We start from the raw sequence: 27,934 nt of genomic DNA on the forward strand, positions 1-27,934 counted from the left end.
ATGAGTGAGTTTGCTTGTCGGGTGAACGTCTGTTTGGCAGTTTTCCTCTCTCTTTTCAATTGTTGGAGAGATTTTGGATCAGCCATTTTGGTCTTTGGGAAGAGTGATGGGCCTGTTTTTCCAGCGGCAGGCGAGCTGGGCGCGGACTCAGCGGCAGGCGAGCTGGGCGCGGACTCAGCGGCAGGCGAGCTGGGCGCGGACTCAGCGGCAGGCGAGCTGGGCGCGGACTCAGCGGCAGGCGAGCTGGGCGCGGACTCAGCGGCAGGCGAGCTGGGCGCGGACTCAGCGGCAGGCGAGCTGGGCGCGGACTCAGCGGCAGGCGAGCTGGGCGTGGAGCTGGTCTTGTTGCGGCGGCGGGCTGGGCTGGCTTTGACGCGGCGCTTCAGGTTGGCTGGATTTCCAACCAGCTGGTCGCCGGTTTTTTACTGTCAAGTTGTCGGTTTAGTTTTGATTTGTTGGTTGGTTTTTCAGTTTTTGCTTGTTTCAAGCTTTTTGGTTTGGCTGACCCCTGTGCCGTTTTCCCCAACTAGAAAAGGATGACATCTGGTTGAGGTGTAAGGTGCAGGATTCCACTCAGAGGGATTTGACAAGACAACAGTTTTTCCTTTTCGATTTCCTCTTTATTAAAGTTCAGTGATTATTCTCCAGTTGAGAGAAACAGATTTGGTTCAAGGAAACAATCAGGGCTTGTAGGTCTACCTTTCCCATAGGTAAAAAAACCTAGAGGGAGACGTACAGACAGATAACAGAAAATGGAAACAGAAATTAGTCACGGGTAATAAATGTGCAAAATGTTTGTGCAAATGCAAGCAATGTGCAAATATGCTGTTAATAAATAACTTATCAAAAAGTAGACTTTGCAACATTATTACACTAAAAACCCAGACTATAAATACAAGCTTTACTGATTTTTAAGACAGCAATAAATAAGATTATCCCAAAATAAACACCTTGAATTTTTACTCAAAAGTGACCCCACTATAAAGTGCCAAATGCACGCAAGTCTCGGAGTCAGGCCGTTTCCGAATCAAACACCGAGGTCAGACATTACTTGTGCCCAGGCTATTTAGCTTACAATCGCAACAAAGATTATTTTGCAACAGTGGAAGTGAAAGAAACACTACATATTTACATCACCAATCAAACTGAGAAACAAGCCGGGAGCACAACATTATGGCTTGCTACAAACGCTACCAAGGAGGTAATAAAACAGCGCTTACCGGCTTCCCCTCAACTTTCAGATGTCTTTTGCACAGTGGTTCGCAAGTTTTGAGCAAGCAAACCAACCTGCGTGTGCATTCCAGGCTGTGTCTTTTCACACTGAATCTTCCCCCATTGATTGTGCACCTGTGCACTAGGTTTGCCGCTCAAACCAAATTACTTGAAACGAGCGCAGCTGACACTGATCAGCTGCGCACGCTTCTACTATGTGGACGCGCTCCTCACCAATCAGTCAATTAGTGATTACTATGCACCAACAGTACACCCTTTTTTTCCCCGTTGTTTTTTCCCAATGTTTTTTCCCAGTGAAATTAAGAATTAAAATTTAAAACAAACCGCCGCAGACCTAGTCTGACGCGACAGCTACACATGGGCTTTTTACTACTCAGTTCTAGGTCACATACTATATAAATAAATATATTTTTTAACTAAGGATTGCCTTGATCTGCAAAGCTGTTTTTTTTAACGGTTTTAACACATACCTGGACCAATTTGATCAAACTTTAACAGGTTTTCTTGTAGAATGAACTAAACTACAGCAAACATTTCGAGCAAAGGCGTGGAATTCTTTAAAAACAAGCCCCTTACTTCATGCTTGCATCAAAGTGTAAGCTTTGCATGAAAATATATACAGAGTGGTTTATGCATTAAAAGGAAACTGTCCGAAAGCAGTTCTATGGAACACATACGGTAAGCTTCATAAGCCTGCTTACTCAGGATAAGGGAAATATATTAATGATCAACCTACAGCCAGCTAGGAGGACTGGACAGCACTGTAAATAAAACATCCAAAATGTAGGTCCAGCTAACAAAGGAGTGTCTCCACAAATATGTTTCCCCCTTTCCGTTTTCAAAACATGATTTGGACAACTCAGCTGTTTCAATAGAAACTAAATCAAGCGATCATGCAGCCCAAAAGGTAGGTTCTTCCGTAGTCACAATTTTGGAAAAGTAAATACAAGCAAGATTGTTTTCAAAGTTATGACAACATAAGGCAAAATATATTGTATGAATGGATGATTTCCTAACATCAGCTAAATAGTTTGAATAAAAACACTATCTATTGTGAAGTGAATTTAGTCTATTTATTTCCATAACCTCTGTTGCCATTCACTGACTGTTCTAGTATGCACAGAAAGATTAAAAATGTGACCGATAGTAACTGATGGTAACTTCGCATTTTGAAATATGATATGATTATATGAAATATGATAGGCCTACATCTTAATTCTCATGATTAAATATTCCTAGAGGCATTCCTAGAGCCATCCAGTGATAGACTAATGAAACAGACAACCTTCTCTGCTAGAATTGCATTTTGAGATCTTAAAGTGTAAAACACTGTTTTCATTGCTGATGCCTAATTGCCAGTTGGTTGTGATATCCTATAAGACTTTACCAAACCTAAAGGGAGCTACACTACAAAAGGAGTCTGACCAAATGATGACGTGCATCTGTTTCCCTGAGAGCAATTCGCTACTCAGTGCCTATGGTCAGGGCCGCTGACAGCTTTGGCTGGGCCCGGGACAAAGACATCTGAAAGGGCCCCAAACCCAATATTTACAATGTAATGAGGATCAAATTCTGGGCCCCTTCTCTCCTTGGTCCCGGGACAAGTGACCCCTTTGTCCCCCGCCCCTGACAGCTTCCCTGCCTATGGTAATGGTACTGGAGGAGGTCCACAATGGCAGCCTCCAGGGCCTGCCACGTAATTACCGCCAGACAATATCCTGATGATTTGCAGGAGGTTTCATCTGGAGGTGCAGGCTGTCACTGTGGTCCTATAGTGACGTCAGAGATTCTTTAAGTATATAGAGATATGCCATAATAGGTCTCTATGGGCACCTAATGTGACCAGGTTCCGGTCTGCCTAAAAGGGCGTGTCATAATGCTCCTAGCATTGAATAGAACAGTCCTTAGGTCTGCCTAGGTCTGCCTAAAGGGGGATTTCCCCCCCTCCCCCTTGCAATAATAGAACCCGGAAACAATGGGCCAGTGGAACCTCTCTCTCTCTCTACTCTCTCTGGTGACGTGGTTGCCACTGTTGTTGCCCCTGTGGCAAAGCTATTAATATACGACAAAAACCTGAATACAGGTAGGCCCTATTTACGACCCTTCATTGTCCTTTCGACTATACCTGTCTAATTAATTGTGCAATTAATTCACTACCTACATTAACTCCTGCGGCAAAGCCAGGCAATTATATTTTCTGTCTGTTACGTTTGTTAAGTGTATTCCTGTCTCTCGTTGGATAGGCAGAGCAAACAGTGCGTGTGTGTGTGTGTGCGTGTGTGTGTGTGTGTGTGTGTGTGTGTGTGTGTGTGTGTGTGTGTACGCGTGTGTCTTCCAGGCAATTACAGTACAGTGTGGCTCCTGGTTAATGACGTGAAATTAAAACAAAAATTGCATTGTCCATGGGGCCTGGACTTAGCTCTTCAACTCGGCTTGCTAATTACAATGTCGGCTGGACCGGAAACAATGGCCAGATCACCCTAAAAAACAGACCTCTTTATTGCACAATGCCACCAGCACACTATTGTGTGTGTGTGTGTGTGTGTGTGTGTGTGTGTGTGTGTGTGTGTGTGTGTGTGTGTGTGTGTGTGTGTGTGTGTGTGTGTGTGTGTGTGTGTATCTGTCTGTCTGTGTCTGTGTGGTGTGTGTGTGTCAGAACTCAATTTTTGGGCCCCACCTTTTCCTAAGCCCCACCTTTGCCTAAGCCCCACCTTTGCCTGGGCCCACAACGACCAACCCCTTTTTCCTCCCCTGTCAGCTTGTGCGTGCGTGCGTGCGTGCGTGCGTGCGTGCGTGCGTGCGTGCGTGTGCACATGTGTGAACGTGAAAATGTGTTAGTGTGTGTGTCACTTTCCCAGTTCTCAGTCTCACCACATCACACGTTGGCAGCCCTCTACTTCTTCCTCCTCCTCTCCTCTCCTGTCCTCTGTCCTCCTTCCTTACTCGTCTCCACTCCACATACAGTATAATATACAGCCGGTGATTTGTGGCGGAGGAGGTTGGAGAGGTTCAGGCCTCTTGTGTTGCATTTCAATGGAGTATTGACCCCCGCGTCCTCTGGCATTCATAGTTTCTGCAGCCCATCTTTAATTAGCCGAAGCAAGACGGCATGAATCACATCCTAATGCATTTCCTCCCTCCATCCCCCCCCCCCCCTCCCATCTTGTCTGATGACATTTTTTTTGGAGGCAAGTAATTAAATTTGTCAGATTCAAGAGCGCCTCCTGGGCATTGAGTGGCTGGTGTTTTATACTTGTGTGTTTCAGTGCAACTGGTTGGGTTATATTATCGTAATCCTCCTCATTGCCAAAGATTTATGCTTTTTCAATGGCAACTAATAACTATTGTTTTAAATGATGGTGTAACTAACGCACTCGCACGGTTCATTAGTTGACATAAGTGAACCATTAACTTGCGAGCTGTTAAATATGAGGTGCTACAGTGGGATCGTTATTGGCATTATCTGCTACATTTAGTTTGTATTAGTCAGTCAAACCTTGGTGTTAAATCAATGCCTTTCTTTCATAGCAGTCAGCCAAGGTCTCCTGGGCCGCTCACCTCCATCTCTCTCCTCTCTCTCTCTCTCTCTCTCTCTCTCTCTCTCTCTCTCTCTCTCTCTCTCTCTCTCTCTCTCTCTCTCTGTCTGTGTGCTGATGGGCGAGTGTGTGTGTGTGTGTGTACATGTGTGTTAATTGGCAGATTTCCAAGCATCTAAGCAATGATCGAATTGATCTGCCTCTTTAACCCAAAACAAAGAGCATGGTCACATCAAAAGAAAAAAAAGTCAGATCAAAGTCTGATCTGCACTGTAAACAAGACAAACAGAAAACAAAGAGACAGAATTAACTGCCCACAAAACGTGTTGACCATTCCAAGACCATTTGTTTTGAATATTCTACACCAATGGTCTCCAATTATTTTCCTACAAGAGCCAAATTATGTAGCGCAAGTAAGGCTGCAGGCTAAACCACCAGAAACAAGTTAGATGGCTGGACAGAGAATAGATTTTTGCTTTTCTGTTTTCCCTTCTTGTCAATGTCTGTCATGAGTCACTGTCACTGTCAGCACAAGATCTAAATGCACATTTTGTTAAAGAAGAAAGTTCGAGAGAAGTGAGAGAAATGAAATGTGGCATGCCTGATTTACTACCTGCTCCACTCAACTGTCATTCATCTGAATTCAGCGCGAAAAGATAGGCACGACTATTCAACCAGCTGCATCTAATTCTCCGCTTTGCCTTCATTTGGCGAAATTTCAGCGTACTGGAATTTGGAACGCCCCTTAATTAACTATTCAGCATTTATTGTTCGCTCACCTGTCTCCAATCAGAAATTGTATTTCTCGCTCGCACCCACCACCTCCCCTTTCGCCTGCCGCTGTTTGACCGATTCGTCAGGTGATAGACATTTCTCGGCCATGGCAGTGTTTCAGCACCACGGCCAGCGATATTGCCCAATACGCCACATAAGCGATCTCAGCTTCTTGATTGCAGTGGTCCCTGCGAAGATGTATGCATACATGCTTAATCCAAATTTCAGATAGTGAACTAATGAACTCTGTTAATGCTTTGGAGAGATATGACCCACTGAAGTTTAGTGATCGAAAACCACACACATTTACATTTTCATTTGTTCTGCATGGCGGGCCAAACGTTTGCCATGCCCGGGCCAGATTTGGCCCGCGGGCCTTCGTTTGAAGACCAAGGCTCTACACTATTAAACCAGAGGGTCCATACGACCAGGTGTGTTGATTGTCATTAAAACATAATACTCTCAGCAAGACAGTTTGCCCAGGTCAAAGTCATCTGAAAGTGCCCTCTTCTCAATACATGCAGTGTATTGTATTGACTACCCGACTCCTTGTTGTCAGCGGGCAGCAATGTCCTGATGGTCTGCTTTGGGGTGTCGCCGTTAGTGCGCGGAGGCTCTGGGCACTGTGGGGTGTCTCCGGGCCTGGATCCTCCTCCGTCTCACCAGATGCCGTACTGGGTACTGGCACTGTGCGTTGCTCCACGGGATTCCTTAAGCAGCGCATCTTGGCCTGCTGTATCTTCAGACCTGTCATATTTTTGCAGACCTTGCCACATTTTCAGACTGTGCTCGTAGTGGATTGTCCATTTGCAGGGGTCTTTGTCCGTAGGCCCAAGACAACTGACCTGGTTATTAGCCCCTGCTCTTGGAATCACAGCTACAACAAAAGGCCTTTCAAAAGTATGGCAGTCATTTAGTCTGACGGTACGTAGGTGTTTCCTTTTTAATGGCAATCTTTCCAGTGAAAGAAAGTTTATAACTCGACTACAACGCACGGCCACTTAATCACAAATATCCAAAAGTAAATGCTTTGAAAAAGGAATGTGAAACAAATGTTGAAATGAAACATTTTTCTTTATTTGGTGTGTGAGCAGGGACATTTGGTGAGGCTTCTTGAGACTGAACAGTTACCAGAGGCACGCTATTTAAGGACTCTGTAAACATATGCCTTTAGAAAAACACTAGAAATGCATCTCATTTTGTCTGAAGTTGAATCTGGAACAAAAATCAGATCAAGTGAGGACAACTCGATGCATCATTCTGGGGGGAACAGAAAAGACAGAAAAGAAAATGGAAAAACTATGTCGCGGAAATAATTTGCAATAGAGGTCTAGGGATTTTCAGACAGTCAACATTTTGCATCTGTTTTATCGTGTGTACGTATGTCCTTCCCTTTTGTTCTACTTTCAAAAGCATTTGTCCTGAATGAGGAGGTGTCAAAGGAGGAGGAGGAGGAGTTGCAGAAGGAGGAGGACGAGGAGTTGCAGGAGGTAAGCGGTTAAGGAGATTAAGGAGAAAGGGAAGGAGGAGGAGGACTTCCAGAAGGAGGAGGAGGAGAAAAGGAGGAGGAGGAGAGGGAGGTGGAGGTGAAGGTGGAGGAAGAGAAGGAGAGGGTGGGGTGGAGGGGAGGGAGGAGGAGGAGAGGGAGAGAAGGAGCCAAAGGAGGAGGAGGAGGGGTGTGTGTTGGAGTGGAGGTGAAGGCGGTGCAGAGGAGGTGTCTTAGGAAGAGGAGGAGGAGGAAGTGGAAGGTGTTGGAGCGTATGAGGAGAGGAGGAGGAGGAGGGTGTTGCAGTGGAGGAATAGAAGTAGGAGAAGGAGTGTCAAAGGAGGAGGAGGAGGCGGGGTTGTTGGAGTGGAGGAGGAGGAGTAGAAGAGGAGGTACCAAAGGAGGAGGGGGTGTGTTGAAGTGGATGTGAAGGAGGTGGAGAAGAGGTGTTGAGGGGGGAGGAGGAGGAAGAGGAGGAGGAGTAGAAGAGGAGGTACCAAAGGAGGAGGGGGTGTGTTGAAGTGGATGTGAAGGAGGTGGAGAAGAGGTGTTGAGGGGGGAGGAGGAGGAAGAGGGAGGTATTGGAGTGGGGGTGGAGGAGGTGTCTTAGGAGGAGGAGGAGGAGGGTGTGTGTTGGAGTGGAGGTGGAGAGGAGGTGTTGGAGGAAGAGGAGGAGGAGGGCGTTGCAGTGGAGGAGGACGAGAGAGGAGGTGCCAAAGGAGGAAGAGGGAGGAGGAGGAGGTGGGTGTTGGAGTGGAAGCCAAGGAGGTGGAGAGGAGGTAGCAGCAGCAGCAGCCTTGAGACGGCTCCTGGCGAGCTGAGCTCTGATCTGTTTCCTTTTCCCATTAGCATCTCTCTACCCTTCACGACACCCCAGCGAACACACTTCATCCCAGACCACTTTGCTTTGTTGTTTTTTTCCCACTTCTTTCTAAGCACACAAATGTAAAAACAATAGCCCCGCTTTTGTGTGTGTGTGTGTGTGTGTGTGTGTGTGTGTGTGTGTGTGTGTGTGTGTGTGTGTGTGTGTGTGTGTGTGTGTGTGTGTGTGTGTGTGTGCATGTGTGTGCGTCTGCTCACACACATATCTGTTTTACCCTGCAGCTAGATTATGGCTCTCCTCATCTCTCTCCACTGAGGAACTGTGGATCATCACAAACAAGCCCATATGTATTCAAACACACTCACAGAAGAGAGAGAGGGAGAGAGAGAGAGAGACAGAGACAGAGAGACAGAGAGACAGTGAGATATATGTACCTGCATGCACCTAGACAGACACACAGATTCATGCACACAAACGTTTGTGCACACACGCACACACACACACACACGCACACGCACACGCACACGCACACACACACACACACCGCCATCACCACCATCACTACCACCACCAGATCAACAGACCTCAGCTATCGTCCTCTATTTCCCCATCCCTTCCTCCTCTTTCCTCTCTCCTATGTGTCAGGGAGGACACTGGCTGGTTATCCACCAGCTCCGGTGGGTGTCCTGTCGGGAAGAAGGGCCACTGACAGCATCGACTGGGCTCGGGACAAAATCATCAGAAAGGGCCCCCTTCTCCATACACACAATGTAATGGGGTCCCAATTCCGCCCCCAGTATCCCTGGGCCCGGGAAAACGGACCCCTTTTGCACCTCTTTGTCGACAGGCCTGGCCGGGGAGAAGGGTGGGGGACACCAAAGGGGGCCTCTGATTTATGGGATCTCTCCGAGTACTTTCACCCCAAGGCTTATTCATTTCAATTGAATCTGCTCAACTGTAAAAGCCCCTCTGGGTACAGTCAAACTCGGCCCCGCACAGTGTCACACAGGCTCCATAAAGCAGCTCCCATGCAACGTGTCGCCAAAGGGCACAATAGGCTGTCGACTTTCGCTGCTGCCCTAAATCATACTGATATTAAGGAAGCGTATATATATATACCGTACTAGAGCACTTGGCAAACCGGCGTTGTAAAGAAAAAAATCTCCTGGCCTTTGCTACTGTATACCAGGTAACCTAGTTTTCAGATCTGCCTGTAGAGGCAGAAGCAATCGGAGGCAATGATTCTCGTGACCTTGCTCTTTATTTGACAGTGCCCTGCGGTTTACTGCGTCTCCGCCAGAATCTGTACTTCAGCATTCCGATGGATGCCAGTTCCCAGTTCCCAGTTTGTTTTAACACCCTCCATTGCTGACTTTTTTTTTCATTCGAGGATGAAAACGGTGTTGTGTGAAAAAAAATCACAACCTGCGTGTGAAGCCACTGTTGTGGTTGTCGTCCCCACCAGAAACCGAACCCTGGCATTCCATTGGATGTTTTCCCTTCTCAGCTTTTTTTTTTATCACCATTGCTGATTTTTTTTTCAATCCAGGATGTAAACGGTATGGCAACCGGCGTGTAAATCCAGTTCAATAACAACAACAGCATAAACACATCCTGTGGCACGAGTCCGGTTCAATAATCTCACACAGGAAGAGAAATCCGGAAGAGTGGACTGGACACCTGACAAATGAAAGCAGGATGACTTTGTCTCTGGGTTTTGCCAGTGGCCGCCATGCAGTGCTCAGAAGCGCAGTAGCCTCCTCCTCCTCCTTCTCCTCCTCAGCCCCTCCTGGGGAAGCAGAAGAGAGAGAAATCCTCTTTCAATTTTTGACAGAGACAAATCCTCTGTCTCCCGGCAGCCCCTAACGTGGAGAGGATGCTATGATAGACAGACAGTCTGTCATCGTTTTTTTTTTGTCTCCTCTTTTTTTTCGTGTGTGAGGGATTTAGTTCCTTTATTTTTTCTGGGTTGCACGCACTCTGCAATACGCTATACCCTTCTTCCTATAGTGAACACACACACACACACACACACACACACACACACACACACACACACACACACAATCACATACAGTGCACACACACACACACACACACACACACACACACTACCCCTGCCTTGACCTAGATCAGCGTCACAACTGCATCAGACCTTTGTCAGATTCGGACCAGCTTCATTATTATCCACAAACACATGCATACATACACACGCACGCACGCACGCACGCAGGGCCGCTGACAGGTTTGGCTGGGCCCGGGACAAAATTTTCTCAATGGGCCCCCCCTCCCAACACCAAAAAAGCCCCCCACCCCCTCATCCCTGACGGTCCCTACACAAAATAGTCAAACGCCCAACCACAACCACGTAATTCCCTTGTGCAGCTCCAAAACACACCACGTCGGGTGACAAGTCCATTATAACGGATAAACAAAAACGTATTTACATTACAACCTTATGGATATGGACTGAGTGAAGTTATGGTTTTCAAAATCCTATCACAATAAAATCCACGCTATTGTAGCCTATTACTTTAGCTCATGAATAGCACATTTTTCATCACATCGACCATTTTCACTTGACCAAGGGGAATCATGTCAAGGACGCGTGTATGTCCGCTGAACTTCCAGAGAGGGGAACAAGGCGGAGCACATTCTTGCGAGTGTCAAGTTCACCGCAATCAGAAACGAAAGTTACAGGTTACCCCAAAACGACACCGTTATAATAACCCATTCGTTACATTCAATTCTAGGCTATCTAAATGTCAATTTCACACGTTGACATGCCACTGGCTTATTTTAAACCAAATAAGTTTAAACCAGAGTCGAGTTACACTGGCTGTAATTCAGCTGACCGGGGATGATTCTCAAATCAATTCAGCCTGATTGGCGTGCGCGTGCCTGCCTGAAACTTTTGATTTGGACACATAATTGCAGAGTAATGCGCATATTCATAGATTAAATTACATAGGCGCATGAAACACATTGTAATTAAGCCGTTGTGGTAATCAAATTATTCGATACCCCCTGTCTCTCTGATACTGAATCCCGTGTGACTTGCTCACGGCCTCCTGTGCCAATGTTAGGCTACTTGACGACGGGGCTGGAAAAAGTTTGCCGTGTCTTACCTGGATCTGCTGCACAGCTGCTTTTACTGGTGCCCGCTACATCATTCCAGTCTTTCCTGAAATATTTAGCCAGAGAACCCCTCAGCCTTTTGGCTTCTTCCTCTCTTTTTCGATTTTCCTTCTTTTTCTGCGCTCCCGACTTGTGCATGTTTACTAACTAGCTCGCGCACACTGACTACTTATCGAATGCTTCGTCTTTTTTTCTAGAAAGACCAAACCATTTTGGAATAGGGGTGATAGGGGGTTATTGGCCGTTTTTTCAAGGGCAATGAAGACAAACATCTATAAGTAATTGTTTGAATGCAAATAAAGCACTTTTCTACCCTAAAAAACAACACATGTTGAAGTGAACGTATCATAATTGAGCCCAACGTCATGGGGGCCCAGTTATGGGCCCCCCTCTATTCCAGAATTCCCAGGGCCTGGGACAAAAAGCCCTTTTGTCCCCCCCTGTCGGCGGGGCTGCACGCACGCACGCACGCACACACTCGCACACACTTGCGCGCACACACACACACACACACACACACAGCACATCTCCACACGCACACAGACAGAGACACAGACACAGACAGACACACACACGCACGCACACATGCGCACACTCACAGCACATCTCCTTCCCTCCAAGACAGAGCCGCATGACAAGATAACAGGGATTAATAGCCCATGATATCTCCACACTTAAGGTCCATTCAGATTACATTTCTCTCTCTCTCTCTCTCTCTCTCTCTCTCTCTCTCTCTCTCTCTCTCTCTCTCTCTCTCTCTCTCTTACTTCTCTCTCTCTCACACACACACACACACACACACACACACACAAATGCATGAACGTCACATCCAAGGCACCCAAGGGAAATGCAAAATCCTTTGTCAACCGCCCCGCTGCCCGGCCGCACCCCCACTCCCCCCGCCCGGCCGCCCGTTCCCTACGCACATTAATATCTGGATTTACAGTACCAGCTGTTCTCTGATCAGACTACGCAGTCTCAGGACCCCCCCAACAGTAAACCATGCTAGTATGCTGTCAATTATATTTCACCCTATACAGTTCTTGTACTGTAAGGGTCCCACTCTAGCATGCTAATGTCGGGCGAGACAACACTTCCTCATGTCATTACTCTGCGCCCCGTCTACAGTATGACAAACGACCAGGCTGAAACCCGGACGTAAATTACGGTGACTGTTGGTCTCAACCGCTCCATATGCCCCCCCCCCCCTTTTTATAGGCTTGGTATTTCATAAGCATTACGCTTTGGCAACAGGAATCATGCGCGCCCACCTTTTATGCATCCGGGGAGTTTGGCTATGAATCAATCGCTGGTTGGTGTGTGTATGTGTGTGTGTGTGTGTGTGTGTGTGTGTGTGTGTGTGTGTGTGTGTGTGTGTGTGTGTGTGTGTGTGTGTGTGTGTGTGTTGCGCGCCAATGAAGGTTGGGACGTCAGCTAGGCACAAATTGACTCTGGCATTTCAATTCCCGGCGGTGTGTTTGGTGCTGGTGGTGTGGATCTGGTGAGCGCGTGCAGTAGGGGCCGCTGACAGCTTTGGCCGGGGCCTGGGACAAAGTCATCTGAAAGGCCCCCGATGACCCAAGACATGCAGTGTAATGAGGACCCGATTCTGGGCACCCCCCTTTTCCCTGGGCCCAGGTAAACTGTCCCCTTTGTCATCCCCTGTCTGCTTCCCTGAGCGTGTGTGGTGTGCATGGTGAATGTGGCTTTTCCACAGCTGATAGCAGTTCCGTGCACGCCTGTCATGCCATTTCCCACACCTACTTAGAATATAATGCTTTTTTACTCTCTCTCTCTCTCTCTCTCTGAATCTCTCTCTTTCTCACACCATCTTCCATCCCCCTTTCTATCTTTGTCTCCTTCCATCCCATGTCCTCCTTTTGTCTTGCTATCACCTTCTCTCTCTTGTGCTTGCTCTCTCTCTCTCTCTCTCTCTCTCTCTCTTTTGCTTTTTTTGTATGCTCTCGTTTCCCCCTCCCGGTTGCCTTCCATAAAACGGTCCATCCCTTCCTTCCATTCCTACTTTATGGAAAGAAAACTGTGAATCCCTCCTGCATGGCCCCTGGGAGATCCATGATCACGTGACCATGAGGCTGAGAGTCCCATTTGAACTCTTCATGCTCTCACACTGTAACACTTCTAAATCATTTAATCCCCTTTCTTCCCCTTTCTCTCTCTCTCTCTCTCTCTCTCTCTCTCTCTCTCTCTCTCTCTCTCTCTCTCTCTCTCTCTCTCTCTCTCACACACACACACAAACACTCTCTGTCTGTGTGTGTGTGTGTGTGTGTGTGTGTGTGTGTGTGTGTGTGTTCGGGTGCAGGCGCGTGTGTCAGTGCATTTGTCTATGTCTGTGCATTTTGTCTGTGTTTATATGTGTGCATGCTATGTATGCTATGTCTTTAAAGGTTCCCAAAGGCTAAGTGCTGGATCTGCCAAGAAGTGTCTAAACTTTAACAAAGCACAATATGCTACCGAGTCCCTGGAGTGGCACCGCTCTGGGTTCATGTCAGCTCAATGTATTGTAATGAATTGCCTCATTCCAGGGATGCAGGAATGTTCATAGCCGACTCTGTCCACTAGGACCCCCATCATGCCTTTAGGGGGGGTCTCGGAATAGCGCTCTGTTTACCTCATATTGTTCAGAGGAAGAGCCTTAGGAGGTGTTCTGGAGCCTCTGATAACATTTTTTGTGAATGCTATTTTTTTTATACCTCAGAGCTATGTGACAACCAGCCTAATCTGTCATTTTAAATGTCTGTTTTTTTCAGACATCACTGGCTACAGACAGACACATCGACCTGCTCACGAGTGACTCTATAACAAGCTCTATAATCCAAATCACCATTCTATCCTTCTTTCTGTCTGTCTATTCATCTTGCCCTCTAAACTCTCTGTCCTTTCCTTTCCCTCTCTCCCACCCCCCCACCCCCCCCCCTCCCCCTCCCCCTCCACCACCACCACCACCACCCCCAACTTCAGTTCGACAGAAGCCTCCTTTCTTACGGAAGTGAAAATAAGAAAGTCAAAGTGAAAGTGGCCGTGATTAGGACTTGTCCAACCCCTTAGACCCCTACTAATGAAAAAGACAATTAGTCCAACCACTCGTTTTTTTCCCACCTCATTCTTCCTTTTTTTTCGGTACCTGCCAAGTTTTGTGAGATAACAAGGAATGCAGCCGAACATTTTCATTCTGGCTGGCTGATGTTAGCGGGAACTCTCTTCATCAGCCATTTTTAGACACTCGTTTCCTCTGTGCTAATCCATGCTGGGAGAAAGCCAACATCTCTCTCTCTCTCTCTCTCTCTCTCTCTCTCTCTCTCTCTCGTTCTCTCTTTCTCTCTATCTCTCTCGCAGACACATACACTCTCCCTCCCTCTTTTTTACGCGTTTGATGTTTAAAGGCTTTAATGCTTCGCCTTTGCTCTGAATGTCAACATCAACTCATAAAAACTCACCTAATTATCAGGGTCTTGTGTATGGGCAGGCTAGCAAGAGAGATACCCTTTAAATCCACAGCCTCCATTCAAGCAAACATAAAAGAAAACCCTATTTGGTGGGATTTAGACGGCGTATGCTAAGTCACAGTATACACCTAATTCTACACGCAGAGTTTACACTGAAATAGGATCATGTTATAGGGAGGGGTGGTATGGGACAAGTTGGCACAGGCAGGTACATGATGAATTAAGCCGAAGACGGAATGTGGCACCGTTAGCTTTGTGTGGCGCTTGCATATTTTGCCCACTGTCGCAGATTCTTGGTAAATAATGCATAACCCTACACACCTACATCGTTTTTCACATTCACCAAAGCACAGGAGGGTGGCGGTGGCGCAGGCAGGCAGGCGGTGACAATAGAAGGCGTATACCACTTATGCTACCTGGCCACATTAGCCTCGTCGAAGCATCTTGCTGTGCGGGCCGCTCTCTGAATGTAAAACCTCTCCGAGTGCATGTGTAGAATATTCAGCTGACACGACAGGGCCAGGAAAAGACACGCGAGCGGAAGACCCAGAGTTTGTCGGAAGTGGGAGAGGGCAAAAGGGCAACAACTCCCCTCCGCGGCGAGTCGCAACCCTGCCTCAACCCTAAGTAGCTGCAGCCATTAAAATTCTCCGTACGAGGCTGGCAGAGAACGAGAGAACGAGACAAAAAAATATGGTTATTCTTAATAGTATCTGCTGTTATGTAAATCGCTATGGTGTTTTCTCCAGTGGTGGAGGGTAGGCTATATGCCGCATGTGGAAATCCAAACTGTGGAGCTGGAGTTATGGGAAAAGTTGAATATTTGAATCTGGCTATGATTGGAATAGATGGCACCATAACAAAAAAACACTAAAAATACACATTAAAAATAGCAGTGTTAGTTTAATTCCAAAAGAGTTGAAATTAACTGTGTTTCAGATAACATTGGGGTCCCACTCAAAATTAGTGTTCATTTTACTCTTTGGTCAGTGTAACATTTTCGCTATAATATTGTGCAAAAATTACACTGGCCACCTGCAGATTTTTTTTACTCACATTGAACTCCAGAGTCATTTGACCCTGCATTGTGTTGTAATTACTCTATCCAGATTTATACGGTATAGAAAAGAAGGATATGTTTTCTCTTAGCATCCATTTTTAATGGTAGTATATCCTCTTGTGAGTGGAGTAGAGTTGATAATAACTCCTCCATTATTTCCCCTCACTATGGAGACAGTGTGTCTACTTCTGTGCCGACCTTGACTGACCCCTCTCGCAGTAAACCACAACTTTCTGTGAATGATACACACGGAGGAGAAGAGGCATATCATCGAAAACAATGATCTTATTCATCCATCCATCCATCCATCTACCCATCCAGCCAGCCAGACAGCCACCCAGCCAGCCAGGCAGATCCAGACTTCCTGGGTGAGAGACCTCTCCCTCCTCTTGACTTCAGTTGCAATCGGAGCTCGTAAAGAGTCAACTTGACTTGTTCTCCGCCAACCCCAGCCCCCCCTGCTGACTGCACCCCCCTACAAAGCCACCTATTCATTACGGCGCCCAGCGGGGGGTGGAGGCCAACGCCGTCTCCTTGTGATGAAGTGTTGTGGGGGCCTGAGTGACCGCTGATCGCCAGGTAGTCTGACTGATGGAAACGCTTGGACGGAGCCATCCATTTCGGAAGAGGGGAAGCATTGTCACTCTGCTGCTCTGTGTGTGTGTGCGAGCGTGCGTGTGTATGTGTGTGTGTGAGTGCGTGTGTGCATGTGTGTTTTCATAGTAGCACCCATGGTGTGTGATGGATAATATGCTGTATGTGCATGAGTGTGGCCCTGTGTATGTGTGTGCACACGCATATGTATTCAGAGTGTATGTGTACTGTACTGTACATACTGCATGCACTGCACACGTCTTTGTTAGTGTGCATATGTGTGTGTCTATGCGAGTTCAGGTTTAATTAGTTCTCATTTGGAAAGGAAGAGAGGAGAAGAGATGGGTATGGTGGTGTGTGTGCGGTGTGGGGGGGTGTGAAGTCGTCGGGGCAGAGGAAGAAGTCACATAGCCCATTAGGACACAGCCACTTAATCTGGGGCCTGACCTGTAAGACAGACTGATTAATTACAGCACGGAGGGGGCACGGGGGCCGCGTGTAAGCTAACGAAGGGAGGAAGAGCCGCGCAACCGGCAAGTGAAAAAACAAAGAAGCAGCCCAACGAGAGAGGAGGGCTGGGAGAGAGAGAGAGAGAGAGAGAGAGAGAGAGAGAGAGAGAGAGAGAGAGAGAGAGAGAGAGAGAGAGAGAGTTGAGATTGAACAGTCATTCATTATAACGACCCGACGAGAGAGGGGGAGAGACTCTGTGTGTGTGTGTGTGTGTGGTGTGTGTGTGTGTGTGTGTGTGGTGTGTGTGTGTGTGTGTGTGTGTGTGTGTGTGTGTGTGTGTGTGTGTGTGTGTGTGTGTGTGAGAGAGAGAGAGAGAGAGAGAGAGAGACAGACAGAGAGAGAGAGAGAGAGAGTGAGAGAGATGTGGATTCTGTACAAATATGTTAAATGATTTTTGCAGGGCAGAACGAGACTCCATTCCCATTTCATTATTAATTTATGTCCAAAAAAGATGAATATGAATCAAAGCCATTGCAATTCATTGCACTTGAAAGCATCTCAATATCAAGAGGATAGCCTTGATCCCAAACCCCCAAGAGAAACTGCATTAAAACTGACTATTCCACCAACCACCATCACAGATCATGCCAGGTCATTCTGTAGCAATGGGGAGTATAGTTGCCTTGCCGGGACACGAACCCGGACCTTCGGGGAACCAAAATGGGGCTCTGACCACTACACCAAAGAGCCAGACTCATTGGTGTGACAGTCAGAGTGCATCCACGACCCTAGTGATGGCCACTCCATCACACTGCTTTCCCCTTCTGCAAGCGGACCCGTGCACTTTACACACTCATTGGTGTCCCTCACGCAACTGCCGATCATGCTACTCCCATCCAGTGTGCCCCATCAACTATGCTTCACCCATCACTGGGGTCCCTCATGCCAGGGTCACCAATCCTGGGGATCCCTCACATGGCATTAAGATTCACAAACACTGTCTTTCTCAAAACCTAGGCCAGTGTCCTTCCAAGTGTATCAGCCTAATTAGTCACGCCCAGTGATTGGATACTTTTTGGTGAACTCTACAGAATATCCAATCACTGGGTGTGACTAATAAAGGGTATCCAATCAATGGGCGTGACTAATTAGGCTGATACACTTGGAAGGACACTGGCCTAGACTTTGAGAAAGACCCAATGTGTATGCTTCCGGCGACCTCAGAGCAGCCATCCCACTTCTGTAGGAGTAGAGTTGGCCTGCTGGGACTCAAACCCAAGCCTTCTGGGCTACCAAACTGTGGCTCTGACAGTCAGAGGGCACCCTAATGCTATTGATGGCTACAATATAATATAATAATTACATTACATTTCACTGAGCTGACGCTTCCATTTCTTCAAAGCGAGTTACAACTATTATTTTTCAGGGTCTTGGTTACAGACCCTGGAGCAATGTGGGGTTAGGTACCTTGCTCAAGGGCACTTCAGCCATGGATGGAGGTGTAGGGAGAGGTCACAGGGATTCGAACCGGCAACCCCTAGATTGAAAGACCAACTGTCTAACCACTAGGCCACAGCTACCCCTCAGATCATATCACACATTGATATATAGCCAACTGTGATATTTTTGTTTGTGTGGTGTCCTGAATGTGTAGATAAATCTTACCCTGTAATGTAATGTAATGTAATGCTATGTCAAGCTCTTGTAATGTACAGTATATGGGTGATCTCTCTCTTTATGATTACTTCTAGATTTGATACAGCATGTGGACTCTACTTGCCCATGGTAATTTTACCCTTTTGAGACATTTAATTATTTTCTTATCTTATCTTATCTTATCTTATCTTATCTTATCTTAATGTATCCTCATGATCCAATCACAGTCAACTAAGGTACATAGTAAAACAAAAGATCTTGTGTAGAATAATGGAGATCAAAAGAAAAAAAAATGCAGGTCATTAATGTTAAAAGAGCAGATACACTGACCAATAAAGACACAATATTTAAATGTTTACTATAAAGTACAGACTGGTTTGGCCACAGGGAAAGCGCACTAAGACCACGGCTACCTCAAGAGGGAGATGACATGGACTGATAGCATGTATCTGCTCTTCCATCTACACCACAGGTACACTTGACATACAGTGCTCCTTGCTATCTTGACTCGGGCAACAATTTTATTCCAATTTTGAATGCTGGAAAGAGAGGACCAAACTTAGAGCAAACAAAAGTTAACAGAGTTAGCCTGCCTGCCTACAGGGAGAGTTTTGAGAATTTATGGGATATGATCCCCTATTCAGTGCCTTGTAGTGCCCACCCAAGCACCTCACCTATACCTAGACTACAGAGTTTGTCCACTCACCACACCATAAACTTTCAAAAAAAAAAATCTCCTGCATGAATTAATAAAAATGAGAGTCAGCGAATGGGAGACACATACAGCCAGAGAATTGAATCGGGAGACAGAGAACAGGAGAGAGAGAGAGAGAGAGAGAGAGAGAGAGAGAGAGAGAGAGAGAGAGAGAGAGAGAGAGAGAGAGAGAGAGAGAGAGAGAGAGAGAGAGAGAGAAAGAGAGAGAAGGAAATCTCAAGCTGAGAGATAGGTGCAAAGGCAAAGAAAGCTACTCGCAAGATTGTTGACCCCTCGCTGGCCCTCCACACATACACACACTTACACACACACACCCACACCTCCCCAGGTCCTCTTGGGTGATTTCACTTAAAGGCAGCCCTGGAGGCTTAGAGAAAAGCACCCCTGAGGAAACCTTGCATGGGTGAGAGAAGGAGGAGGGTGGAGGAGACGAGACGAAGAGAGGAGAGTAGAGAGGAGAGTAGAGGGTGTCTAAGTTGAACCAGGGGGGCCTGACTGTCTATCTGCAATCCATCACTGTCTTGCCGCTCCATCCTGTGGGCAGATTAGGGGCGAGTGGTTCACAGGACGCCCCCCCCCTCTCTCTCTCTCGCTCTCGCTCTCTCTCTCTCTTTCTCTCTCTTTCTCTCTCTCTCTCTCGCTCTCTCTCTCGAGTGCGGCCGGTGTTCGCCGTGACTGCGGCGCGAGTGCCGTAATCATTTCTGAAGGCTTTCCAGCAGTTGAATCCAATTCATTTCTTTTCGGGGTAAAGTCGTGAGGGAACCAAGTGATGTCTGGTAATTGCTTCCCAGCTCGAGACCCACATCGCCGCAACAAAAAGAGAGAAACACACAGAGAAAAAAGTAACAAAGAAAAATAGAAATTCGAGAGAAAAAAAGCTAGAAAGCAAGAGAGCGAGCGAGAGAGAGAGAGAGAGACAGTGAGAGAGAGAGAGTGAGAGAGAGAGCGAGCGAGAGAGAGAGAGAGAGACAGTGAGAGAGAGAAAAAGTTAGCTGTTGTTCTCTTGGTCCATGTAGGTTAGCTCCTAGCTGAGGCACTGATGAAAGTTTAAACATGAGACTGCTGCAGAGCATTCAGAGATGCAACGCTGAATCAACCTGGAGACTAAAATACCACACAATGCAAGCATAGGCAGCAGCATGCTGCAACGTTGTTTGTGTTTATATTCATGCTGTTTATATCTCATGGGATGTCTGTCAGAGTGTGCTACTCATTTCCGAGGCTAAGGATGTTAAGCTTCCTGTTGTGTGTTTACATACACATAATAATACTCCACTAGAAAGGTGTAAGAAAAATCCCAGTTATTTGTAATCAGATCCAGTCAGCCATTCATTCATGCCCTTTCCCAAAATCACTCTCTAATCATTACCAATTGGGGGTGAAGTGCACTTGGGTTGAAATCACCCTCATGACTAAATCACATTCGCTCTTAGGAGAAGGGTGTAAATTGAGCTCCAACCTTTTTGGGCAGACTCCCCTGGCAACGGGGTGGGCATGAGAGCTGATGCAAGTTCACCGTGGGTTTGAGTCAGAAAGCTAGGCCGAGCTCACATTTGTAAGAAGGGTCCTGCGTGTCGAGACGAATAGCAGCATTTTGCGAGAAACCTTTGACAAGTCAGTATCGGTGCTCATTTGGTGGCAATGGAGTTTTTATGCAGTGAAATGCTTTTGGATGGTACTTGATATGGCAGGGGCCTAGTGACCAGTCAGAAATGGCGAGGCTAGTTAGGGGAAACCTGAGGATGCTTCAGAAAGTGCTTCTGACTTTAAACGAAGCAAATGTTTGCTCTACCTTTAGGTCCCTCGGTCACTTGTGAGCAGAGGTAGTTATTCTCGGCCCAATTATCAACTCCCTGCCTGTGGAGCCTGATCTCGAAAAATTGCGTCTAATTTCTCACGCAAACCAACATCCAAAGTTGCGTACATATTCCGACGCTTTCCCTGCTGTCTAGAGCACATAACTTCTGATTGGTCTAGCTGTGCCCTTTCCAAACCATCCCTAAACCTAATCTGTCAGTAATGCAATGTTTCATAGTTTTACAACTGTGCCCTTCCCAAAACCATCCCTAAACCTAACCTGTCAGTAATGCCACATTTCTGAGTTTTAAATTTGTGCCCTGACCAAAACTTTCCCTAAACCTGTCACGGACAGCTGCATGACCACTGCGCATGTGTGTCAAAGAGAATGCGTCGTAAACGGGACACAATTTCAGTTTTTGGTTTGCGTTAGATTATAGACGCAATTCGTTCGAGATCATATTGGCCTGTGCTGGTTTAACATGTGCACATAAGGCCAGTTACATATCAGAGCACGGTATGGCTGCAGCGAGAAGATGGCGGTCTTTCTGCCGAGTCTCGACTGGTGTGTTCTACTCAGCCTTTCACACTCACCGCGTCAGTGTGCGTGGTCAGTCCTGTTCAAACCCCCCACTTTGCCTCTTTGCTTTTCATTTCAATGGGACACCGTCCGCTTGAGTTGGATTTTCCACATACAGTGCGGCACTAAGCCATGTCCTGTGCTGCTACGGCCTGACTACCACCGTGTGGGTGTGGAAGGACAGATCTGTGTCCATGTATTTTCGCTGCGGCCGATAAAAATCGCTTCCGTCCCACCGACGGCAGCCGTTCTGGTGTGAAAAGGCCCTAACACTGGCTAATTTAGCAAACCAACGAGGTGCTAAATGAAACAATGGTTGCATAATATGAGGCCAGAGAAGCCGACAGGGGGGATCAAAGGGGTCAGTTATCCTGGGAGCAGAGATTGGGGGGCCCCTAAATGTTTGGGGGTGGGGGGTTTCGATGACTTTGTCCCAGCCCTGCCCAAAGCTGCCAGGGGCCCTCTATGAAGCTACGTTCCCCAACTCTGCTAGTGAGTCTCAGGCAGCATGTCAAATAAGGAATCCAGGCTGACCTAAAGAGACGGGCTTAACTGGTACATCTGTGGGATCAATGCAGGAAGTGTAGTGGGGAGTCATGTCTGCTTTTGAACCCTCTAAAGGGGTCAGACTTCCTTCATCCACTAAGCTAAGTGGCTCGTTCTTAACCCCATGCTACTGCAGGCCATTAGGAATTACTCAACTGGTAGGCTATATACAGTATGTATTTGCTTCCTAGCCTCCTTCTGGAGCTGTTTTGGCACTGTAGCCAGTTAGGTTCAGGAAAGTCTTGAGCTGTTACAGTTCTTTTTCGCTGCTTTGACGCACCACCCACCAATCCAAAAAGCGCCTATTCATAACATTTAACTAACACACCAGTCTTACCACTGACACTGCACTGTTTCCAAATGCAACATCAAACATTCCACAGATGATACAAAAGCAAACCCTTTCTACAGTCAACGCAGACTGTATGAACACTACCTGCCAGTCATTACACAAGAGAGAAATATAAAATAAGGCTTTTGTGTGTCATTTTGACGCAATTTGCAAATTGCTTAACACTGTTGTCAACTACTTAACTTTCATGCCAGTGCCATTTTAGTTTCTTATTTTAAGACTTTGTGTGACTAATATACTGCTACATATGAGTTAATTGGCCAGGTCAGTAAATTGCCATTACACAGAATCTCATTGATAATTATTGTTTTAAAATACCTTTCTCGGTGGCTTCACAAACAGTTTTTTCTCTTGAACTGTAAATTGTGTTTTGAGCGTACTACTTTCAGAGGTGTCAAAAGTAAAAGTAAGAGTAAAAACAGAAGTAACTTATCTGGGTAAACAGTACACCTGTGAACTCGTCTTACGATCAGCTAACTGTGCACTAGTCGGATCAAGTTTGTGGTGGGTCCTTGATAGGTTTTCAGTGTTTTTCAGTAATAACACAGTCTATATATCCCATTAGTTACAATGGAGTACATGGTGTAACAGCTAATGTCATGTGCCAGTGTTGTAATTACACCACAAAAGTACTTTTACTTTTACTTTTGACACCTCTGACTACTTTGTGAAACTCAAATGGTACCTGCCATTGGTATTGATGTGTTCATCTCCACCCTGTACTTTCAATTTGTTTCTAGATTTTCTCCTTTCCATGTCAGTGGCTCTCAAACCTTTGTGTATTTTTCACCCACCTCTAAAGTACTTCGGCTCCACTCAACACATAATACTCCACTCCACCTCTGCCATTGCTTATGACTGTCCTCACAACAGCTTGGGCTATCATGTATTAGGTTCATATAACTTGACACAGATAATATCAATTGATTGCTGATAATGACACAAAGGTTAATCCTTTTATGCAGAGCCTCTATGTCGTTACCACAATTGGCAATAATGACTTAAACTGACAAACTGTAATGACTTAGGCTTGACTCTATAACACAATATAGGTTATTTTTCTTCTCTTCTCTCTATTCTTAAGCACATTGCATGACATTTATGTAGCCTATGATAATGTGCTATATAAATATTTTGATTGATTAATGACGCTTTTCAGCAAACAGTGCAGCAAAGAGCAGCAAAAAAAAATAAAAAAATTCCAGCATCCCAAAATCCCAGTCATCTTTGTGCTCACCACAGGTTTGGAGCAGAGTGCTCTCTTGATAGAGAACAATTGAGACGGGGCCTTTGAACTTCCTCCACAACTTTGAAACTGCTTAGTGGTGTTCTAGCCCACGCAGGGATGTCAGCATAGTGAATTCAAAAGCAGCTTTTGCACTGCTACAATATTATACTAAATACACAATATACAACATATACAATAATATATAACTAAACAGAGTTCGAATTACGGGGGGTACCGGGGGGGTTTGACCCTCCCGAATGAGACTTGATACCCCCCAAATGACATTAAAATGAAACTTTGGGGGGTACCGAAAATAATGTATTCATTTTTCAAATTGCGTGTTTAAAAGTGTCTTCTTATTTCTTAAATGCGTTCGATGTTTACTTTGAGTAATCTACTGACATTAAAATGCAAACACCCCTTGAATGGACTGTACCATTGTCGTCACAGCCGTCTTTTGACCATAGATATGAACACTGGTTCAGCGCCGGCAGCCTTTTGTTATGGCGTAACCAGGGCGCCTCTTTTTTATGACAGTAATGTCGCTTGTCATTGATGACATAACCGCCACCTACAGGGTAATGTGCGTACTGCCCTGTCTTTGACTGGTGATCTGCCGGCAATGGCCTGGATAAACATGGCGGCGAGCCAACGACCATTGCTTTCAGTACAAGGGAATGGCCGTGTAGTGGTTTTTCTATGGCTTGACCTGAACTTGAACTCGTTGTCTGACTTGAACTTGACCCGCTCACTCGACCACGCACTTCAAGAACACCGACGAGACTGACTGATGGACCAAATTGTCTAAGGTGCTGCTGTGACTGTGAGTGAGACTACTCGTATCAAGGTAAATGTTTCTACGAGTTTTTATGCATATAGTGCACCAGACATAGTAATTGTTGTTTTTAGTTCTGCATATTGTGTTGTTTTATTAACAGCCGCCACTGATTGGTTAGGTGCTAATCTATTTGCGATGCTAGTTGTGAAGACTGTCCGCGCTTGCTAAAATCAAACTCTTTGCTATTGCATTACGGGTATTACCTCGTCAATCTGATCTAAGTTTAATGGTCCTGTGCTGTGAGTCCGTACACTGACGGCAATCTGACTTCTGATCTGGCGCTTTTGCACACATGTAGTCGGACAGGTGCGATGGATATTATCCTTCGTTCCTCCCAGTGAAGATGTAATTCAATTGTTAAAAAAGAATGATCCCGCGCACAGCCCTTTCCACCATCAATCGATTAAACAACTACGAAGTTGCGAGCACCTGACCAACATAGGTGCGCACAAGCCTCTGTTTGAACAGTACGTTATGTGTAATTTCTTTCATATATCGTTCACAGGTCAACTACGATGAGCAAAAAGAGAAAAGCAGACATTAGGGACTTTTTTGGCTCTAAAAGAAGAGTAGAGGTAGGCTAGGTGTATTGAGCAATCCATAACAAATTAAAAGGTTAAGTGACTAAGAGAAGACATAGTGTAACCTTATAAAATGTTATTTATGAAGGAAACAGATTCTGTGGAGTCAGGGCAGAGGCAGAGCCAGGGAGAGGAGAACACTGAACACAGCCAGGAGCAGCAGGCAGAAGAGATTGAGGACGGGGCACCAGGGATAGGGCAGCAGGAGGATGTTGAGGAGGAGGCAACAGGGACAGAGCAAGAAGAGGTGAGATGTTTTTAAGGTGTACCACCATGCTATACTACAAAGCTGGTTCAGGAGTAAACCAGGTTAAGTTAAGAGGTAAATCACATAATAGAAGAGCCTAGAGTCCTCATTTTCTTAAGAACATGAGGACTCCAGGCTCTTCTAAGCTTATTGGATGATTTTCCTCTTCACTTAACCTGGTTTACTCCTGAACCAGCTTTGTAGTATAGGCCCCATATGTGTAGTTGTGTATTTATGTATTCATGAATGTAATGTAATGTAACTTATATGTTGAAGGCAAATGTGGCTGGAGAAAATGAGGCAGGGATACCAGATTGCTGGACCAGAGAGCAGTGGAAGGGCTGGAGGGAGAGGAATCCGTGGTTATATGCCAAGTATGGCAAAGTCGGATGCCATTCATGCAGGGATGCAAAGACCTTGTTACTGTCAGCAAAGGTTGCAGGTATGCATTTTTCGGCAGAGTGGGTGAATGCAGAGGTAGGCAGTAGTTGTAAAAAAACACTGTCTAAAAAAATTTACAAACACAAAGAAAGTGCATCACATCAGAGGGCCTTAGAAATTCAAAGGCAGCGGCAAAAGGAAATTTTGCCGACAAATGTGCTGACCAACAATGCCAATTTGGTGAGGGACACAATCAGTGCTTTCCGAACAGCATATGTAGTTGCCAAGGAGAGGTTGGCTTTTAGGAAGATGCCTTCCTTAATGGAGCTCCAGGAGCTCAATGGTGCTGAGGTAGGAGCTGTGCACCGTTCCGACCAATCCTGTGCCCAAATTGTGCAGCATATTGCCATGGAAATGAAAAAAAAAATGGTTACTAAAATAAAAGAAAACAACACCAAACTGTCTATCACTATTGACGAGAGCACATTATTTGGCTTGGCATACATGATTATCTACATCAGATGTGATGTGACAGGGCATGGGGATGTGGATAATGTTTTCCTGGACCTTGTGGAGTTGACAGAGGGGACTGATGCCAGATCCATTTATGAAGCTTTAAGGGAAAGCCTTAGAGTAGCTGGTTTTGATGACAATTACCTAAGTACACACCTTTTAAGTGTTGCCACTGACGGTGCCTCTGTGCTAACAGGTTCGAAATCGGGAGTCCTCTCTAGGCTGAAAGTGGACTTCCCACAGGTAAGATTTATCCACTGCCTGGCACACAGGCTGGAGTTGGCAGTGTCTGACAGTTTAAAGGCAGTTGGGCACTGCAACCACTTTGAAATTTTTATTTCAAAACTGTACAGCATATTCAGTCAGTCCCACAAAGCTGTGAGACTACTCTCAGAGGCAGCTGGGGATCTGAATGTTGAGCTACTGAAGATTGGCCAAATCTTCACAATTCGATGGGTGGCAAGTAGTTTTAGGACTCTCAGGGCTGTCTGGCGTAACTACCCAGCACTCGCCAAATTTTTCGAAACAGAGAGCAAAGACGAGAGTCAGCCAGACAGACACAGAAAAAAGTACCTAGGGTTACTAAAGTACTTCACCAGTGCAAACTTCCTTAGTGACCTAGGGCTGATGAAAGATGTCCTTCGGGAGCTACAAAGCCTGTCTCTTAAACTACAAAAAAGGGAGACCACAATTGTTGACAGCTTCCAGTTTGTTGCACAGACAATAGAAGTCCTTACTGCTCTAAAAGTAAATGGTGGCAAGTCCACACACAAGGCTGAACAGGCAGTGCAAGCAGGCTCCTTCAAAGGTGTCAGCCTCATAGGGGAGGGGGCGGGCAAAATAAGCAAGCAGCAGTTTATTCAGGCTGTAGTAGACCACCTCAATGCACGCATGCCTGCAGATGATTTCGTAAAAATGCTGGAGCCTCTGCAGAAGTGTACTTGGCCTGAAAACCGTGCTGACCTAGTGCTGTATGGGGAGGCAGAGGTCTGCAGATTTGCTAAATTACTTGGGGAGCCAAGCAGGGAGGCTGTGGAACAGTTTCGTGACTACAAATTGAATGGGAAAAAGGAGGGGGGGACTCTGAAAAGACTGATAATTGCGAAAGAAACATACCTGGCAACCTCTGCTGAATGTGAGAGAGGCTTTTCTGCACTTAATGACACAGACAGGAAAGCCCGCAACAAGCTCCGGGTTACTAGTTTGGCAGCCCTACTATTTGTTGACATTAATGGGCCACCAGTACAGATGATAGACCTGAGACCATTTGTTGAGTCCTGGGTGAGGGCTGGGCATCGCCTTTCCAACTCATGGGTTCCAGGGAGGAAGGCCAAGCAATGCCAACCAAGGCCTCTGTGGTCCATGTTTTAAAGTTTTTATACCACTGACATTGATTGTTCCAAGATAACATGATTTTGTTTCATAAAATATGTTAAGTGTTATCTTACAAGATTCATGTTTGTTAACGTGGTACATGATTTACTATCTGTTTTTGTGTTGTGTTCTTTGCAGATACACCTGTTTGGAATAACCCCCAACTGGTCATTTTTATTATTGCAGTCAACCTGAATAATCTGAATGGAAATAAATAAAACGATACATGGTCTGACCACAGCAGTGTGCAAGTGTTTAAATCATTTTGGTGTTCTATGAATTACTTCATCATGATATGCATGCATGCTTTAGGCAAATCCCAGTATGCAACTATCATTTTATGTGGGAAAACTAAGGATTTTAGCCTAATCTAATAGTATCTGTTGTTATGTTTACTACTAGTGGTGTAACACATAGCCTACTTAGGCCTACCTGACATAATGATGTGTAGGCCTAACAGCTAAAACAGTAGGCTAAGGCTTAATATATGTATTATTACTAGGCCTACATTATTATCGTCAAGTCTGTAATCATTCATCTTTCTGTAACCTGGGATACCTGTAGCCTA

General features: G+C 45.9%; 1 protein-coding gene across 1 annotated transcript; it reads left to right on the forward strand.

Annotated features, from left to right (window-relative positions):
• Nucleotides 1-27,497, forward strand: LOC134451565 (E3 SUMO-protein ligase KIAA1586-like). Its single transcript, XM_063202071.1, has 6 exons — nt 1-4; nt 125-386; nt 4,092-4,114; nt 6,957-7,033; nt 24,940-25,105; nt 26,189-27,497. Exons 1-6 carry the CDS (start codon nt 1-3, stop codon nt 27,361-27,363), a joined length of 1,707 nt encoding a protein of 568 aa, XP_063058141.1. The 3' UTR covers nt 27,364-27,497.
• The last annotated feature ends 437 nt before the right edge of the window (nt 27,498-27,934 follow it).

This window comes from Engraulis encrasicolus, chromosome 6 (genome assembly GCF_034702125.1).
Source record: "Engraulis encrasicolus isolate BLACKSEA-1 chromosome 6, IST_EnEncr_1.0, whole genome shotgun sequence".
In the NCBI taxonomy this organism is placed as follows: domain Eukaryota; kingdom Metazoa; phylum Chordata; class Actinopteri; order Clupeiformes; family Engraulidae; genus Engraulis; species Engraulis encrasicolus.

Excerpts from the sequence above, each read along its gene's own strand:
- LOC134451565 (XM_063202071.1), top strand. Across the intron at positions 7,034-24,939 it reads AGGACGAGGAGTTGCAGGAG|GAAACAGATTCTGTGGAGTC; the intron begins GTAAGCGGTTAA and ends TTATTTATGAAG. Across the intron at positions 25,106-26,188 it reads AGAGCAAGAAGAGGTGAGAT|GTTCGAAATCGGGAGTCCTC; the intron begins GTTTTTAAGGTG and ends CTGTGCTAACAG.